The sequence below is a fragment of the Budorcas taxicolor genome, chromosome 4, assembly GCF_023091745.1.
Source record: "Budorcas taxicolor isolate Tak-1 chromosome 4, Takin1.1, whole genome shotgun sequence".
Classification (NCBI taxonomy): Eukaryota; Metazoa; Chordata; class Mammalia; order Artiodactyla; family Bovidae; genus Budorcas; species Budorcas taxicolor.
Window position 1 is genome coordinate 46,068,358 of NC_068913.1, and position 18,697 is coordinate 46,087,054.

The 18,697-nt window shown below is 37.3% G+C and overlaps 2 protein-coding genes across 2 annotated transcripts in view; one reads left to right on the top strand and one right to left on the bottom strand.

Moving 5' to 3' along the window:
- The window catches only part of FAM185A (family with sequence similarity 185 member A), a 71,333-nt gene extending 69,484 nt beyond the window's left edge, over positions 1 to 1,849 (top strand). Inside the window, exon 8 of the mRNA XM_052639166.1 lies at positions 1,737 to 1,849. Within this exon, the coding sequence (XP_052495126.1) occupies positions 1,737 to 1,849 (113 nt within the window). The remainder of the gene's footprint in view (positions 1 to 1,736) is intronic.
- An 11,182-nt stretch (positions 1,850 to 13,031) lies between these two features.
- Positions 13,032 to 18,697, bottom strand: part of FBXL13 (F-box and leucine rich repeat protein 13) — a 211,693-nt gene continuing 206,027 nt past the window's right edge. Inside the window, exon 21 of the mRNA XM_052638386.1 lies at positions 13,032 to 13,215. Coding sequence (XP_052494346.1) covers positions 13,032 to 13,215 — 184 coding nt within the window. The remainder of the gene's footprint in view (positions 13,216 to 18,697) is intronic.

Below are 18,697 nucleotides of genomic sequence, written 5' to 3' on the forward strand. Positions count from 1 at the left end.
GGCACACAAAGATGAAGAGATTAAAATTGACAAAATTGTGCATCCTTTAATAATGAAGATTAGAGGAAAAAGAAGCCTCTAACACAAAGATTCACCAGTTGAATGAGAAAGATTTTAAGCAGTTTCATGAGAAGTTGGGATATGATGATACTGGAAATACAGCAAAAGAAATGGAAGGAAAAATCTCCAGAGGAAGTCACTGAATACTCAACTATCTTTTGTGAAAGATGCAGTAAAGAAATAGACAAGATTATGGCTCAAATCAAAGGGGAGAGGCAAGAATTCAGAGGGTTTGTATCAAAGATACAAAGTCTTGACACAAAGACTGAATGGTACAAAGTACCTTTTCAGCAGGTGGGAACATCATATATACTAAGGAAGGAGAAAACTATAGTAGAGAAGAGAGTTTGTTTCCTTGATTTGTGTGCTTGGATTCAACAAAGAAAATGTATATGATGAATTCAGACAGTGTATTCACAATATTCCTCAGTTCAGATTTGACTGGTTTCTTAAGTCCACAATTGCAGTGGAACTCCAGAGGTATAACACCTTAACTACCTTGATTGAAAGAAAAAAGAGAACTAGAAGACTAGAGACGGAGAAGGCAATGGCACCCTACTCCAGTACTCTTGCCTGGAAAATCCCATGGAAGGAGGCTGCAGTCCATGGGGTTGCTAAAGAGTTAGACATGACTGAGCGACTTTACTTTCACTTTTCACTTTCATCCATTGGAGGAGATGGCAACCCACTCCAGTGTTCTTGCCTGGAGAATCCCAGGGACGGGGGAGCCTGATGGGCTGCCATCTATGGGGTCGCACAGAGTCGGACACGACTGAAATGACTTAGCAGCAGCAGCAGACTAGAGATGGCAAAAAAAAAAAAAACAGGTGAGCACAATGATTGCCATAGCCCATTAGCTTCAGAGTTTCCAGGCTGTTGGGCAGGGAGAGGGGTAACACAGGTAGAGGGCTGTTAGAGTTACAAGAGAAAGTTCCAGAGTGAGCCGGGTTATACAGGGTGCCCATGACTATTTAGCAAAGTATGGATCAGCATGTGTGTAAGGAAACCACCTGAGACATGCTACCATGTGAACAAACCTTAAAATAATTATGCTGAAAGAACCTAGATATTTTTTAAAAGACTACATATGGTACATATTGTATGAGTCTATTTATTAAAATCTTAGCAAATGAAATGAATTCATAGTGACACAAAGTAGATTAGTAATTGTTGAGAGATTGGAAGAGGTGCAGATACGACAGGCATGGCAGAGCAGGAGGGAAATATTACAAAGGGATACAAGAAAACTTTTGGGAGTGATGGATATGTTCATTTTTTTTTTAATCGAAGGATAATTGCTTTACAGAATTTTGTTGTTTTCCGTCAAACCTCTTGAGGATGGCTTTTCAGACTTTTCATATGTAAAAGCTTATTACATTACATACTTTAAATACATGCATTATTTAGTCAGTTATGCTTAAATAAAGCTCTTTTTAAAACTTGCATACAAAAATGAATAAATAAAAAACACAGTTTCCACGTTGTTTTGAGGAAAAGAAAGGAGAGACTAAGCCCAGGTAACTAACCTCTTTGCAACTCTTCCAATTCAGGCTATCTTTACTAAGATTTTTGCTGTTTGAAATGCTTTTTAGTTTTAGAGATGTATTGTTAGGATATATGTAGTCAGTATTGCTCTTGTCAGTCAGGATATAACTTTGTGCAATTTTGTGTTTCAGGATTCCTGAATCAAACAAGCGAACATGAAAAATGGATTAAGGCTGATGCCCCGAAAGGAACTATACGTTTTAGAAGCCAAAGCTGGTTTCAGTCTCTGAAGCTGCAGGACTGAATGACTTGAATTATATTTCTAATTTTTAACAATGACTACGAGATCTATGACTACAAAAAAGCAAATACCAGTGTTCATACAAATGTTGAAAACAACAAACTGGAATGTCTTGGAGAAATCTTTTCAAAATTTGTACTTTGCTGTTAGTTTTCTTTCGTAACAAATTACCACGAACTTAATGACTTTAAAAAATACCTGTTTGTCCTGGGATCTCCTGGATGCTGCCACTACCTAGCACTAGCCCCAAGGCCTCTACAGTCAACCACCTCTTTACCTGGTTCCATCAACCAATGGCCAGCAGCCTCTGCACAAGGAAGCACCTGGCAACCAAACTGATCAGGGGCCAACCAAGCCTAGCAGACCACCTACACGGTGAGTCTGCCAAAACAGAAAGACCCGTGCCCTCATAGGGGGAACTCCTAAGGCATATAGCTTTTGATGAGAGGAGAGTGCACTGCTGGAACACAGAAGATCATTTCTTCATGACTGGAAAACTTAACCAACATGTCAGATACATAAAAAACAAAACAGCTAGTTAGGCAACAGAGGACCATGTTCCAAACAAAGGATTGAGATAAAAACCACAGAAGAAGAACTAAGTGAAGTGGGAGATATGAAATCTAACCAAGAAAGAGTTTTAGGATATCATCATAAAAATGGCCAAAGAACTTAGGAAAAGAATGGCTGCAAAGACTGATAAGTTAGAAGTTTTTAACAAAGAAAAAAAGAACAACCAAACAGATGAAGAATATAATAACTGAAATGAAAAATACAGTAAAATCAATCAGTAGTAGACTAATACAGAGGAATGGATCTGAAGCTGGAAAACAGAGTAGTGGAAATCAGTTATGCTGAAGAGAAAACAATGAATAGAAATGACGTTTCAAGAGACTTCTGAGACAACGTCAAGCTCATTTTTATTTGCATTTTAGGATCCCCACAGAACAGAGAGAAAGAGGCTAAGAACATAATTGAAGACATAATAGCTGAAAACTTTCCTATCTTGGAAAAACAAACAAAACCCAAAATTAGTCAAAGGGAAGAAATCATAAAAATCAGAGCAGAAATAAATGAAGTAGACTCTTAAAAAATACAATAGAAAAGATCAGTGAAGCTAAGAGCTTGTTCTTTGAAAAGATAATCTGAATTGATAAACCATTAGCCAGACTGATTGAGAAAAGAAAGATCCAAATCAATAAAGTCAGAAATGAAAAAGGAGAAGTTACAACTGATGCTACTGGAATACAAAGGACCATAAGAGACTACTGCAAACAACTATATGTCAAAAAAGGGGACAACATTGAAGAAATAGGCAGATCCTAAAAATGTATGCTAAAAGGAATCAATAGTACACTCCCAAGACTGACTCAGAAGTAGAAAATATGAACAAATCAATTATAAGTAATGAAGTTGAATTAGTGACAAAAAATTCCCAACAAACAAAAAGTCCATGACCAGATGGCTTCACAGATGAAGCCTAGCAAACATTTAGAGACTAGTTAGCATTTATGCTTCTTAAACTATTCCAAAAAGTTGCAGAGGAAAGAACACTGCTGAACTCATCCCACATGGCCAGAATCACCATAAGATCAAAACTAACAAAGATAATTATACAAATTATAGGCAATTATAACTGATGAATATTGATGTGAAAATCCTCAACAAAATATTGTCAAATCAAATCCAACAATACAGCAAAAGGATCATACATGGTGATCAAGTGGGATTTATCTCAGGGATGCAAGAATTTCTCAGTATACACAAATCAATCAATGTGATACACCATATTAACAAACTGAATACTAAAAACCACATGATCATCTCCATAGGAGGAGGAAAAGGTTTTGACAAAGTTCAGCATTCATTTGTGTTTTTAAAATGCTCTAGAAAATGGGCCTAGAGAGTACATACCTCAGCATAATAAAGACCATATATGACAAATCAGTGCAAACATCATACTTAGTGGTTAAAAGCTGAAAGCATTTACTCTAAGATCAGGAACAAGACAAGGATGCCCACTCTTGCCAGTTTTACTCAGCATAGTTTTGGAATTTCTTGCCATAGCAGTCAGACAAAAAAAAATGGAATAAATGGAATCCAGATTGGAAAGGTAGAAGTAAAACAGTCACTCTTTGCAGATGATATACTGTACACAGAAAATCCTAAAGATGATACTGACAAAACTACTAGAGCTTATCACCAAATTTGTGAAGTTGCAGGATACAAAATTAATACAGAGAAATCTGTTATTTGCACACTAACAATGAACTATCAGAGAAATTAAGAAAACAATCCCATTTACCATCTCATCAAATATAATAAAATACTTAAAAATAAACTTACCTAAAGAGGTAAAAGGTTTGTATTTGGAAAACTATAAGACACTGGATGAAAGAAATGGAAGGTAATTCAAACAGGTGGAAAGGTATGCCATGTTCATTGATGGGAAAATTTAATTTTATAAAATGACCATACTAACCAGAGCAGGCTACAGATTCAGTGCAATCTCTATCAAAATGCCAAGGACATTTTTTCACATGATTAAGTATTTCTAAAATTTGTATGGTAACACAGAAGACCCTAAATAACTAAATGATCTTCAAAGAAGAAGGAAGCTGGAAGAATCACATGCTCTGACTTCAGACTGTACTAAAAAGCTAGAGTAATCAAAACAGCATGGAATTGGCACAAAAACAAGGGTGCAGATCAGTGCAACAGAACAGAGAGCCAAGAAATAAACCCACGCACTTATGGTCAATTAATCTGTGACAAAGTAGGCAAGAATATATAATAGGAAAAAAAAATAAACAGTCTTTTCAATAAGTGGTCCTGGGAAAACTGGTCAGGTACATGTAAAAGAATAAAATTAGAATATTCTCTTAACACCATATGCAAACATAAATTAAGGATGAGTTAAAGAATTAAATGTAATACCAGAAACAAAAGGTCAAAAAGAAAGCATAGGTGGAACACTCTTTGACATAAATTGTAGCAATATTTTGGATGAGCTCTCCTAAAGCAAAGAAAGTGGAAACAAAAATAAATGGGACCTGATTAAATTTAAAAGCTTTTGCACAGTATAGGAAATCATCAACAAAATAAAAAGACAGCCTACTGAATGGGAGAAAATATTTGCAAATTATACAGCCATTAGAGGCTTATATCCAAAATATATGAACAGCTCTTACAACTCAATGTAAAAAAAAAAAAAAAAAGATTAAAAAATGGGTAGAAGTTCCAAATAGACATTTTTTTCCCAAACAAGTCATACCAATGGCCGTCATCACTTGAAAAGATGCTCAACATCATAATAATCAGAGAAATTCAAATTAAAAGCATAATGAGATGTCACATTTGTCAAAATAGCTCTCATCATAAAATACCACAAATAAAAAATATTGGTAAGGATGTGGAGGAAGGGGAACCTTCTTATACTTAATGGGAATGTAAATTGGTGCAGCTACTATGGAGAACAGTATGGAGGTTTTGCAAAAAAAAAAAAACCTAGGACTAACATAATACCCAGCAATTCTACTCCTGGTTATTTATCTGAAAAAAACCAGTAATTTGAAAAGATACTTGTACCCCAATATTAATAGCATTTACAATTGCTAAGATATGGAAGCAACCTAAGTGGTGTTGTGTCCTATGTAAGTGTCCACTAACAGGTGAATGAATAAAAAAGATGTGGTATATATAAATACAATAAGGGACTTACCTATTGATCTAGTGGCTAAGACTCCACACTCCAGGGAGCCAGATCCCATATGCTACAACTAAGAGTTTGCATGCTGCAATGAAGATTGAAGATCCCAGATGCCACAACTAAGAGCCAGTTCAGTTCAGTTCAGTGGCTCAGTCATGTCCGACTCTGCGACCCCATGAATCGCAGCACGCCAGGCCTCCCTGTCCATCACCATCTCCCGGAGTTCACTCAGACTCAGCGTCCATCGAGTCCGTGATGCCATCCAGCCATCTCATCCTCAGTCGTCCCCTTCTCTTCCTGCCCCCAATCCCTCCCAGCATCAGAGTCTTTTCCAATGAGTCAACTCTTCGCATGAAGTGGCCAAAGTACTGGAGCTTCAGCTTTAGCATCATTCCTTCCAAAGAACACCCAGGGTTGATCTCCTTTAGAATGGACTGGTTGGATCTCCTTGCAGTCCAAGGGACTCTCGAGTCTTCTCCAACACCACAGTTCAAAAGCATCAATTCTTTGGCGCTCAGCCTTCTTCACAGTCCAACTCTCATATCACAGTCAGATAAATAAACAAATATTTAAATACAATGGACTACTACTCAGCCATGAAAAAGAATGAAAATTTCCGCAACATGGATGGACCTGGAGGGTACTATGCTAAGTGAAAGTAGCCAGAGAAATATGCATACTATATAATATCACTTATATGTGGGATCTGAAAAATACAGTTACTGAATGTAATTTTTAAAAAAGAAACATACTCACAGATACAGAGAACATGCGAGTGGTTACCAGTATGGAGAGGAAAGTGGGGAGGAACAGGATATGGGTAGGGTATTAAGAGGTTCAAACTGCTATATATAAAATAAGCTGCAAGGATATATAGTATAACATGGGATATAGCCAATATTTTATAATAACTAAAATGGAATATAACCTTTAAAAATTGTCAGTCACTATGTTGAATACTTTAAACTTACATAATATTGTATACCAACCATACCTCATTAAAATTTTTTTTAATATGAATTATTAAGCTAAAAAAAAACCCTGTTCATCAGCTCACTGTTCTGTAGATCAGGAGCTCAGTGTGGTTAGAGTCTCTGCTCACGGTATTGCAAGGCTGGACTTAAGGTGTTGGCCAGACTGAATTCTCATCTGGATGATCTGAGAAATAGTCTGCTTTCAAGCTCATTCATATTATTGGCAAACTCCAATTCATCATGACTGTGTGACTGAGATCTATGTTTCCATTCTGTCAGTTGGCAATCACTCTAAGCTGCTAGAGACCACCTGCATCCCTTCTCATGTGGCCCTCTCCATTTTTAAGCCAGCAATAATGCAATTAGTCCATCTCATATTTTGAATATCTGAGTTTGTTTTTTCTGCAACCAGCTTGAGATAACTGCTTTTAAAGAGCTCAGAGGATTAGGTAAGGCCTACTCAGGATAATCTTTGTTTTGTCATCTAATGTAATCATAAAATGATATTTCATCATATTAACAGTTTCCACTTAAGAAATTATACAAAAATAGTAGGTAATAAAGGGCAGTTATTTTAAAATTCTTTGTACCAGGGCTTTTGTATAAAATGTTTTCTACTTGGCACTTGTGACAACAATATAAGCTGTGGCAACATCACAAATACATACACAAATAAAGTACATCACAAATGTGATGCAGTTGCTACTAATTTTTTTTTTTTAACGTAATTTAAGGCACAATGCATTCTGGTGGGGGGGTAGCATTCAGCTACTTTATAGCCTGTTATATGAAGATAGATTTTCACTTTTATGGTGACATACTATCTAAGTTATTTTATGAATTTTCTTTCTGTCAAACATTGTTTACCCCTGGAAGATTTAAATTATACAATACTGAATAGATGTTATCTATTGGATTGTATTTCTTTGCTCTTAAATTCTGATTTTCTAATAAACCTCTCCAAATATGACCTGTAATAGCCTTTTTGTTAATATTTAATTTGTTTGGAGTTCTGTTTTTAACTTTTTATTTCTGAAGCAAAAAGTCAGCTTTGTCAGGTGTCTCACAGTCTCTTTTTAGTTCGTACTTCATAAAATTATAATTTGTATGGGTTTGGACAACACTCATGTTAGTATGTTTGATGTGGTTGTGGTGTGTGTGTATTAAATTATTAAGTAGAGGGCACTGGGAGGCAATAAGGCAATTTTTATCATCTTTTCCACCTGTAATTATATAAACATTTTCATGACTAAAATAAAGTTTATGAACTTGGTCAACAATAGCCAGAAAGCTGAGCATAAACAGCAGTCAACTGTATTTACAATTATTAAAGGAATGGTACATATTTGGATGACAGATTCAAGTCCAAACTGAAGGGTAAAGTCACGTATTTTACTGTCTCGAACACGGACCTATATATTTCAAATGCTTAAGATCTGAAGACCTAAGTATCAATAATATTATGGATACCTTGAGTAATTTGCACCCAGAACTTAACAATTTCACCACTTGTTCACTCCACTTCTTAGTCCCCTTTATAGCCAACCTTGTCTAACACCTACCCTTTTTCTTTCATTTCTGCTACTATAAAATTTGTCTCCCCATAAAGAACAAATGTATCTCTTGTTTTTGTTTAAGACAGGACCTTAATCAAAGAATTTTGGAGCAAGCTTTGACAGTTAAATACCTTGCCTGGTTTCTAGAGAAACATAGTAGGTGTGTTTCTCCTTACTGTTGTTTTACCCAGGCAGGCATTATTCCTTTAGAAAGCAGTTGCATCTTGCATAACTTTCCAGTTACGCGCTCGAAATACTTAGGGGTCAGAAGCCAATTTCTATGCAGCTGCCAGAATCTCCAAATTTAATTAAAAATCACCCTCTGGAACAGTCATCTTATGTCTCGGGTTAGGTGTTAAAATTTCCTATTCAGTTGATTCCGCAGCAATCCACTTCCAGGAACCATTTCACAGCTAAGTGATACTACTTATTTCAAAAACTTTCAAAACCAACCTAAAAAATGGGAGGATTACTGAAAGCATTTAGCTAATTTTAGTTCAGTTCAGTTCAGGTCAGTTGCTCAGTCATGTCCAACTCTTTGCGACCCCATGGACTGCAGCACACCAGGCTTCCCTGTCCATCACCAACTCCTGGAGCCTACTCAAACTCATGTTCATCACATCGGTAATGCCATCCAACCATCTCACCCTCACTTGTCCCCTTCTCCTCCCACCTTAAATCTTTCTCAGCATCAGGGTCTTTTCCAATGAGGCAGTTCTTCACATCATCTGGCCCAAGTATTGGAGTTTCAGGTTCAGCTTCAGTCCTTCCAATGAATATTCAGGACTGATTTCCTTTACGATTGACTTGTTGGATCTCCTTGCTATCTAAGGGACTCTCAAGAGTCTTCTCCAACACCACAGTTCAAAACCATCAATTCTTTGGTGCTCAGCTTTCTTTATAGTCCAATCTCAAATCCATACATGACTATTGGAAAAACCATAGCTTTGACTAGATGGCCTTTGTTGGTAAAGTAATGTCTCTGCTTTTTAATATGCTGTCTAGGTTGGTCATAGCTTTTCTTCCAAGGAGCAGGCATCTTTTAATTTCATGGCTATAGTCACCATCTGCAGTGGTTTTGGAGCCCAAAAAGTAAAGTCTCACTGTTTTCCACTGCTGCCATATCTATTTGCCATGAAATGATGATGCAACCAGATACCATGATCTTAGCTTTCTGAATGTTGTTTTAAGCCAACTTTTTCACTCTCCTCTTTCACTTTCATCAAAAGGCTCTTTAGTTCTTCTTCACTTTCTGCCATAAGGGTGGTGTCATCTGCATATCTGAGATTATTGATATTTCTCCCGCACTCTTGATTCCAGCTTGTGCTTCATCCAGCCCAGCATTTCACATGATGTACTCTGCATAGAAGTTCAATAAGCAGGGTGACGGTATACAGCCTTGATGTACTCCTTTCCTGATTTGGAACCAGTCTGTTGTTCCATGTCCAGTTCTAACTGTTGCTTCTTGACCTACATACAGATTTCTCAGGAGGGAGGTCAGGTGGTCTGGTATTCCCATCTCTTTAAGCATTTTCCAGTTTGTTGTGATCTACACAATCAAAGGCTTTGGTGTAGTCAATAAAGCAAAAGTAGATGTTCTTCTGGAACTCTCTTGCTTTCTCGATGATCCAACGGATGTTGGCAATCTGATCTCTGTTTCCTCTGCCTTTGCTAAATCCAGCTTGAACATCTGGAATTTCACAGTTCATATACTGTTGAAGTCTGGCTTGGGGAATTTTGATCATTACTTTGCTAGCTTGTGAGATGAGTGCAGTTGTGCAGTAGTTTGAACATACTTTGACATTGCCTTTCTTTGGGATTGGAATGAAAACTGACATTTCCAGTCCTGTGGCCACTGCTGAGTTTTCCAAATTTGGTAGCATACTGAGTGCAGTTTCAGGGCATCATCTTTTAGGATTTAAAATAACTCAACTGGAATTCCATCACCTCCACTAGCTTTGTTTGTAGTGATGCTTCCTAAGGCCCACTTGACTTCACTTTCCAGGATGTCTGGCCCTAGGTGAGTGATCACACCATAGTGGTTATTTGGGTCATGAAGATCTTTTTTGTATAGTTCTTCTTTGTATTCTTGCCACCTCTTAATATTTTCTGCTTCTGTTAGGTCCATGCCATTTCTGTCCTTTATTGAGCCCACCTTTGCATGAAATGTTCCCTTAGTATCTCTAATTTTCTTGAAGAGATCTCTAGTCTTTCCCATTCTGTTGTTTTCCTCTATTTCTTTGCATTGATCCCAAATGAAGGCTTTCTTATCTCTCCTTGCTAGTCTTTTGGAACTCTGCATTCAAATGGATATATCTTTCCTTTTCTTCTTTGTCTTTAGCTTCTCTTCTTTTCTCAGCTATTTGTAAGGCCTCCTCAGACAACTGTTTTGCCTTTCTTTTTCTTGGGGATGGTCTTGATCACTTCCTCCTGTACAATGTCACGAAACTTCCATCCATAGTTCTTCAGGCATCTATCAGATCTAATCCCTTGAATCTATTTGTCACTTCCACTGTATAATCATAAGGGATTTGATTTAGGTCATACCTGAATGGTCTAGTGGTTTTCTACTTTCTTCAATTTAAGTCTGAATTTGGCAATAAGGAGTTCATGATCTGAGCCACAGTCAGCTTCCAGTCTTGTTTTTGCTGACTGTATAGAGCTTCTCCATCTTTGGCTGCAAAGTATATAATCAATCTGATTTCGGTATTGACCATTCTGGTGATGTCCATGTATAGAGTCGTCTCTTGTGTTGTTGGAAGAGGGTGTTTGATATGACCAGTGCATTCTCTTGGCAAAACTCTATTAGCCTTTGCCCTCCTTCATTCCGTACTCCAAGGCCAAATTTGCCTGTTACTCCAGGTATCTCTTGACTTCCTACTTTTGCATTCCAGTCCGCTGTAATGAAGAGGACATCTTTTTGGGGTGTTAGTTCTATAAGGTCTTGTAGGTCTTCATAGAACCATTCAACTTCAGCTTCTTCAGCATTACTGGTAAGGGCATAGACTTGGATTACTGTGATATTGAATGGTTTGCCTTGGAAACAAACATAATTCTGTCGTTTTAGAGATTGCATCTAAGTACTGCATTTTGGAGTCTTTTGTTGACTATGATGGCTACTCCATTTCTTCTTGCCCACAGTAGTAGATATAATGGTCATCTGAGTTAAATTCACCCATTCCAGTCCATTTTAATTCACCAATTCCTAAAATGTCAATGTTTACACTTGCCATCTCCTGTTTGACCACTTCCAATTTGCCTTGATTCATGGACCTAACATTCCAGGTTCCTGCGCAATATTGCTCTTCAATTTCTGTCATATGATCTAGCACTCCCACTCAAAAACTATAATTTGAAAAGATACTTGCACCCCAGTGTTCATTGCAGCACTATTTACAATAGTCAGGACACATGAAAGCAACTTAAGTGTGCATTGACAGATGAATGGATAAAGAAAATGTGAAATGTATATATATATATATACACACACACACACCAGAATATTACTCAGTCAAAAAAAGAATGAAATCACTTGGAGCAACAAGGATGGACCTAGAAATTATTACACTAAGTGAAGTAAGCCAAAGACAAATATCATATACCACTTATATATGGAATCTAAGAAAAAGATACAAACAAACCTATTTACAAAATAAAAATAACCGCACAGACAGAAAGCAAATTTATGGTTACCAAAGGGATAGGGTGTTGGGAGGAAGGATAAATTAGAAGTTTGGGATTAACATGTACTCACTGCTATATATAAAATAGATAACAAACAAGGATCTTCTGAAAAGCACAGGGAACTATACTCAAGGGTTTGTAATAACTTAGAAAATGATGACCCTGTATGCAAGACAGTAAAAAAGACACAGATGTGTATAGCGGACTTTTGGACTCAGAGGGAGAGGGAGAGGGTGGGATGATTTGGGAGAATGGCATTGAAATGTATACTATCATGTAAGAATCGAATCACCAGTCTATGTCCGATGCAGGATACGGCATGCTTGGGGCTGGTGCACGGGGATGACCCAGAGGGATGTTGTGGGGAGGGAGGTGGAAGGGGGGTCCATGTTTGGGATCGCATGTACACCTGTGGTGGATTCATGTCAATGTATGTCAAAATCAATACAGTATTGTAAAGTAAAATAAAGTAAAAATAAAAAAAAATAAATAAATAAAAAATAAAATCTTAAATAAAATTTTAAGATTATTAAAAAAAAAGAAAATAATCCAAAAAGAATATATATGTATGTGCATGCATGTATATAACCGAATCACTGTACTATACACCTGAACTAACACAGCATTGTAAATCAGCTATACTTCAATAAAAAAAGATCTTTCTGAGACATTGTAGGGACAGTGCAAATTTGACTAAAAGGGACTGTTTCTTTTTAATTTGCCTCTGACTGTTAAGTCAAATGTTGAAATGAGTCCTAGGTTAATTGGCATTTAGATCTCTCTAGTTAAGTGTCTAGAAATTATTAGAAAGCTTTGTTTGTTTTTAAAATGTATATCTATATCATTTATAATAAAGCCTTACAGATCCTTAATGTCGTTGCTCTCACTCAAAACCCTTACTATTTTATATAGCCTTCTGCTTTCTTTTCTAAGGAGACGCTTGTAAATTTCTTGTCGAAAACATCACATCTGTCAGGATTGTTTTGTATACAACTGTAACCTAGATTTGATGATCTCATCAAAACAATTTGATTAAGGTAAATTTACGTAGAAAAGTTACATAGTAGCAATACTTGATTTGGCTTTTTTTAATCGTGATTGTTAGAAGAACTCATAGATGTATTTACAAACCCATAGCTGGAATAAAAATCTGGATATGATTTCCAGCTTGTTTACATTGATCAGGTCCAGCTAGTAAAAAATACTTGCATTAAATGAAGTTGCCAGATTCTAGATTTTTGGTTCTTGCTTGAGGTTGAAGGTCATACTGCTTCCTCTTCATTACTGTATGTTGACTCTTTTGTGGTCAATTCTGAATCTTTAAGTGATGTATTTTGTTGCTCTGTAAGAGACTTGCCTTCAGAATCATAGCCAAACCAAAGTGGAGGGTTAGAAGCGCTATATTCCTGGTGCTGAACTAAAGATGACATTCTTAAAGCTGCCTCCCTGTAATAACAGTGATGAGCATTAGCTAGTTGAAAAAGTAATTGCTAGTGCAGAATTTTCAAATTAGACCACATTTGGAGTTAAAGAACTCACTGTCACAACTCAAATTCACATCTCTTTTGCCTTCCTGAGGGGGAGGGTGTGGGTATATTGTGCTAATAATCAGGATCCCAAAGCTTCAGTAGCTCAGTAGTTCTCTGGTTCAGTCAGTTCAAAGATTAACAGATACTGAAATGGGTAAGGAAATAGCATGGCCAAGGTGTGGAAACACTGAGGGCATTCTGTAGCTAGCACTCCTAAGTGAGCTCTCTGCTTGTTATTTGAGTTTCTTTGATGGAAGTATCCTAAGTAGGCAACCCGTGAAAGTTAGCTGTGCACCAGAGCAGGAGCTCCTAACCTAGAGTTCACAGATCCCTGTTAGATATGCGGATGAACTTCAGGGAGGACTCAGGGATTCCTTGAAAATTCATGCAGTTTTGTATCTACTATGCTTTTTTTTTTTTTGAGGAGAGGGTTTGTGACTTTCATTAATGTCTCAAAGGTGTCCATGACCAAAATGATTAAAAATATGTGTTTCTTAGAAGGAAGCAAAGAAATCATCAGAAAGTTATTTGGAACCCCAGTTCCAACATGGGGTGGTGGTGTTCCCCACACCACTTAACAGTTCTAAGATACCAGCTGGCCATCCTATAATTCAGCCCAATTCTAACACTAAATATCCAGGTATAGCATTAGATTCTGCAAGTTAAGGGCTCAGACCCACGGAAAACCTTCCAGATGTGTTGTTACCTGGGCTTCTGATCTACCACCTAGAGCTGCTGACAGAAAACAGAGACATTTACTTACTGAATCACTGGTTCATTAAAGGATATTACTGAAGAACAACCAGGTATCAGAGCTGCATGGGGCAAGATATGGGGAAAGAATGCCGATCTTCATTGCTTTCTACAGGCATACCACTCGCCCCAAATCTATGCATTCAGCAACCTGGAAGATCTTCAGCCGTTTTGGGTTTTTATGGAGGCTTCATTATGTAGGCACGATTGATTAAATCATTGGCCATTGGTGACTGAGTCAACCTCCAGGCCCTCACTTCTCCCCAGAAATCAGAGGGTGATTTTTGAAATCATCCTGAAAATGTTTCACTCCTCTATTAATGGTTGGTTCCCTTGGCAACCAGCCCTCATCCTTAGGTGCTTTCCAGAAGTCACCTCCTTAACATAAACTCAGTTGTAGTAGAAAGGAACTTGTTATGAATAACAAGACACCCATATTGCACCTTGTGGCTCTGAATCAGTTTCAGAAACTGAAGATAAGAGACCAAATACTATGATAAAAGATTCTTCCATTGCTCTTATCACTCAGGAAATTCCAAAGATTTTGGGAGCTGTGAGCCAAAAACCATGGAGGAAGACCAAATATATATATAAAAGATAAATTTTGATCCTCTGAATGATCAAATATATATATCCTATAAAGCACAATATTTCAACATCAGAAAAAATAGTATATCTAACTTGAAAATAATGTCATTTCCAGGAAAGAAGGATTTTCCTGGGAAGCTGGTTTGAATGGTGAGATCGGCACTAGAAAGGAAATAAGTAACTGGCAGCTTCTGTAGGAACAGAGATAAGTAACAACGTTTGCCCATGTGGGGGATTCTTTGCTTGTTATTACTGCATATTACACTCAGTTATTAATTGCATAAGTTTGGAAACTGAGTCATTGATACGGAGGCTGATGTCATATACTTAAGTTTGTGTTCAATGGCCATATGAGTTCTGGTATGGCTATGAAATTTACAAAAAAGCTAAGATACATCAGCTGTTTAAAATACCATTTCACTTCAGTCAAATCTTAGGTAGTTTAAAATAAATGTAAGCAAACTCAACAGAGAGACAGCCAAAGCATCGCCAGTTCTGTTTTTACCACATTGCTTTTTGGCTACTATACTTGCACTCATAAAACTTACAAAAGTTTAAAGAACAATTTTAAGGAAAAGCAGTTGTTATACTAATTTCTAGTTCTGAGCCACGAATCCCTGTGCGTTAAAACTTAGCAAACAGATGTCTTCTCTTTAGAGAAATATTTATTCTCACATTTGAAAATAAGTTTATAGTCTAATAACAATATAAAGTTTTGCATTCTGCTAATTTTTCAATCTTTTTTAAGAAGTGTAATTCTATGTTTTAAATTTCTTATATAATCTTTGTATGTCTTCTAAGTAGAATAGTATCATGCAAAAATAACAGATATCTTTAGCTTTCTCTGTTTTCTTCTGAAGATTTTTTCTCCCTTTTCAATTCTATGTAGTTGACAAGATTGCCATTTTTTTAAAGTGTTTCCTGTGAGATTTTTTTTTTTTTTTACCTCAAAAACCTGCCACAATATAATAATACCAAATGCTGGAGGACTCAGAAGCATGGTTAAAAGGTTAAAGCACTATCCTGGGCATCAGAGATCTGTTGTTACTTACCCTTCAGCCTGTCTCTGCCTGTCTAAACTTTGCCTGTCTTTTAAGACTCCAACCCAACTGTTTCCTCCTCTAAATTTTCATAGGAAGTTGACCATCGAATTAGTTTCTTTCCAGTACATAGTTTCATGGTATTAACTGTTTATAATTTTAGACTTTGTTATTTTTCTTTCCTTTAAGAAGGTATTTAAGGGCATATTACATTTCTTTGTATCTCCTGAAATACAGCAGTAATAGTGAAATCAAGAGACTTTAGTCAAAAGCCCTTTAGCTGTCTTATCTTCTGCTGGTTTTTGGTCTAATTTGATTTGATTTAAGTTGCTGTTCCCAACATCCTAACAGCAGAGCACTGGACACACATACTCTATTTCACAGTTATTGATAATGATTTAATGCCACTGATGATAACAACACTACTGAGTTTAGGCAACAAGGCCTTGACCTACAGGAAAAGGACATGTTTGGGAGTAAAAGATTTGTAAATAGTTGAGCAAATTATGTATAACCTTTGGCCTCAGAAGAGTAAGAGTTTTTGAGAATTCTAGTTAACTGGTAAGAGGATAAGTACTCTTAATGCTAAGTTTGTTCAGTCGCTAAGTCATGTCTTACTCTTTGCAACTCTGTGGACTAGAGCCTGCCAGGCTCCTCTGTCTGTGGAATTTTGCAGGAAAGAATACTGGAGTGGCTTGCCATTCCCTTCTCAATATTAAGTTTGGGGATACATGAATAATAGGTAATAGAGTTCCTCAAATGACTTATAAGACCCAGTAAGATAGATGGTAGGTAATGTGATATAAAAAGTTAGCAAGTAATGGGAGTTTGAAAAAATAACAAGAAAAAAGGTTGGGGATTTTGACTCAATATAGACAAGAAAAATAGGGAATAAATAGGAAAACTACTCATTAAGTGCAAATCATGTGACAGAATAAAAATGAACTGCATATTAAAAAATAAAAAGCTGCATATTGAGCCCTGGCCATGGATGAAGTACACAGTGGTGCAAGCGTTTCTTAGATCTGCAGTTCCATACTGCCTCTACTTTAGCTCTTAGTGATAAGCACTGCTCTCCTTTTACCCACAGTCAGCTTCACTGAAACTAAACATCAGAGGGTCTCCTGGCCATTGAAGGTGATCCAGACAAGAGAGGAACAAAGGATCAGGTCTGAGACCCCTCTTCCCCCAATCACAAATGCCAGGAGGTTAAGGCTTCCTCAAGTCTAGAATGTCTCTAGGGCTAACTTAGTCCTACATATTTTACCAGCAAGCATGGTCCTGGGGAAAACTGAAAAGTCTGAATCTGTTTAGCGCAAATTTGGCATTAGTTTTAGAGTTTGAATACTAGTGTAGACTATTTCCCAGTCTGCTTCCTCTCCACCCTTTAGGAAATCTTGAGGCCATAAACTAGCTGCCCTCACCACCTTACTAGGACTTTCGTCATCCTTGCATTGACAGACTCCTAAGACACAGGACCTAACCAAGAGAATGGACCAGCATGGTCCATTTCAAACTCACTGCCAGTGAGTTTCAGAGTTACTTTTCACAACATTCTGTATAGCTGTGTATTTGCACATAAGAACTTTTGAAAAGTATCAGAAAACTTGAAAATGTAGAAACTGAATGCTCCTGCTAGAAACATGTTTGTCTGCCTGTTTGTCTCAAATGCCCCCTCTTTCTTTTTAAAAGCTTGATGCTCTAATCTATATGGGAGCTGGGAAATATTGAAAATGTCTACTTAGGAATCACTGTGTGTTCTAAGTTCCTTCCAGTGCATATGGAACCCTTTGAGTACCTTCTACTCAGGCTTGGCCTGAGCAATACCAAGACCTGGTAAGAAATGATTTGAAAACTGAAGCAGTCTACTGCAATGGTTAGTCATTACACATTTAACCTAGTGAGAGAGGTTTCTTTGGATCAGAATAGAACAAAGATTTTCCAACACGATATGCCACTAACAGTTGTATTACATTAGAGGGTTTAGTTTGTAAGTGACTTTTGTTTTTCATAAATTAAAAGGGATTAAAGGTTCAGTTCAGTTTGGTCGCAGTTGTGTCTGACTCTTTGTGACCCCATGCACCACAGCACGCCATCACCAACTGATCCCTGTCATCCCTGTCCATCACCAACTCCCGGAGTTTACCCAAACTCATGTCCATTGAGTCGGTGATGCCATCTAACCATATCATCCTCTGTCGTCCCCTTTTCCTCCTGCCTTCAATCTTTCCCAACATCAGGGTCTTTTCAAATAGGTCAGCTCTTCTCATCAGGTGGCCAAAATATTGGAGTTTCAGCCTCAACATCAGTCCTTCCAATGAACACCCAGGACTGATTTCCTTTAGGATGGACTGATTGAATCTCCTTGCAGTCCAAGGGACTCTGAAAAGTCTTCTCCAACACCACAGTTCAAAAGCATCAATTCTTTGGCACTCAGCTTTCTTTATAATCCAACTCTCACATCCATACATGACTACTGGAAAAACTATAGCCTTACCTAGATGGACCTTTGTTGACAAAGTAATGTCTCTGATTAAAGGTTATCCCTATATAAACATTGAGTGAAGTGAAAGTTGCTCAGTCGTGTCCGACTCTTTGCAACCCCGTAGACTATACAGTCCATGGAATTCTCCAGGCCAGAATACTGGAGTGGGTAGCCTTTCCCTTTTCCAGGGGATCTTCCCAACCCAGGGATAGAATCCAGGTCTCCCTATTGCAGGTGGATTCTTTATCAGCTGAGCTATCAAGGAACTGCCCTCAAATTTCCTTCTAGTTAATTGAGTAAGCTAAAAGAAAGGAGAATTTGGAGCCTACATCAAAGACTGCTTATAATCAGCCTTGTATTTATGCATCAGCCAGTAAAGTAGGCAGAGTACTTATCTGCCCTTACTGATCAAATCTCTTGAATGTTAGTGCTTTAGAAAAGCTTGAAAATCACTAATCTAAAGACAAAAGAGCAGCATAGCAATGATAAGACCTAGATACAAAGTATGGCTCTTTTATTTGTATGACTTAGGC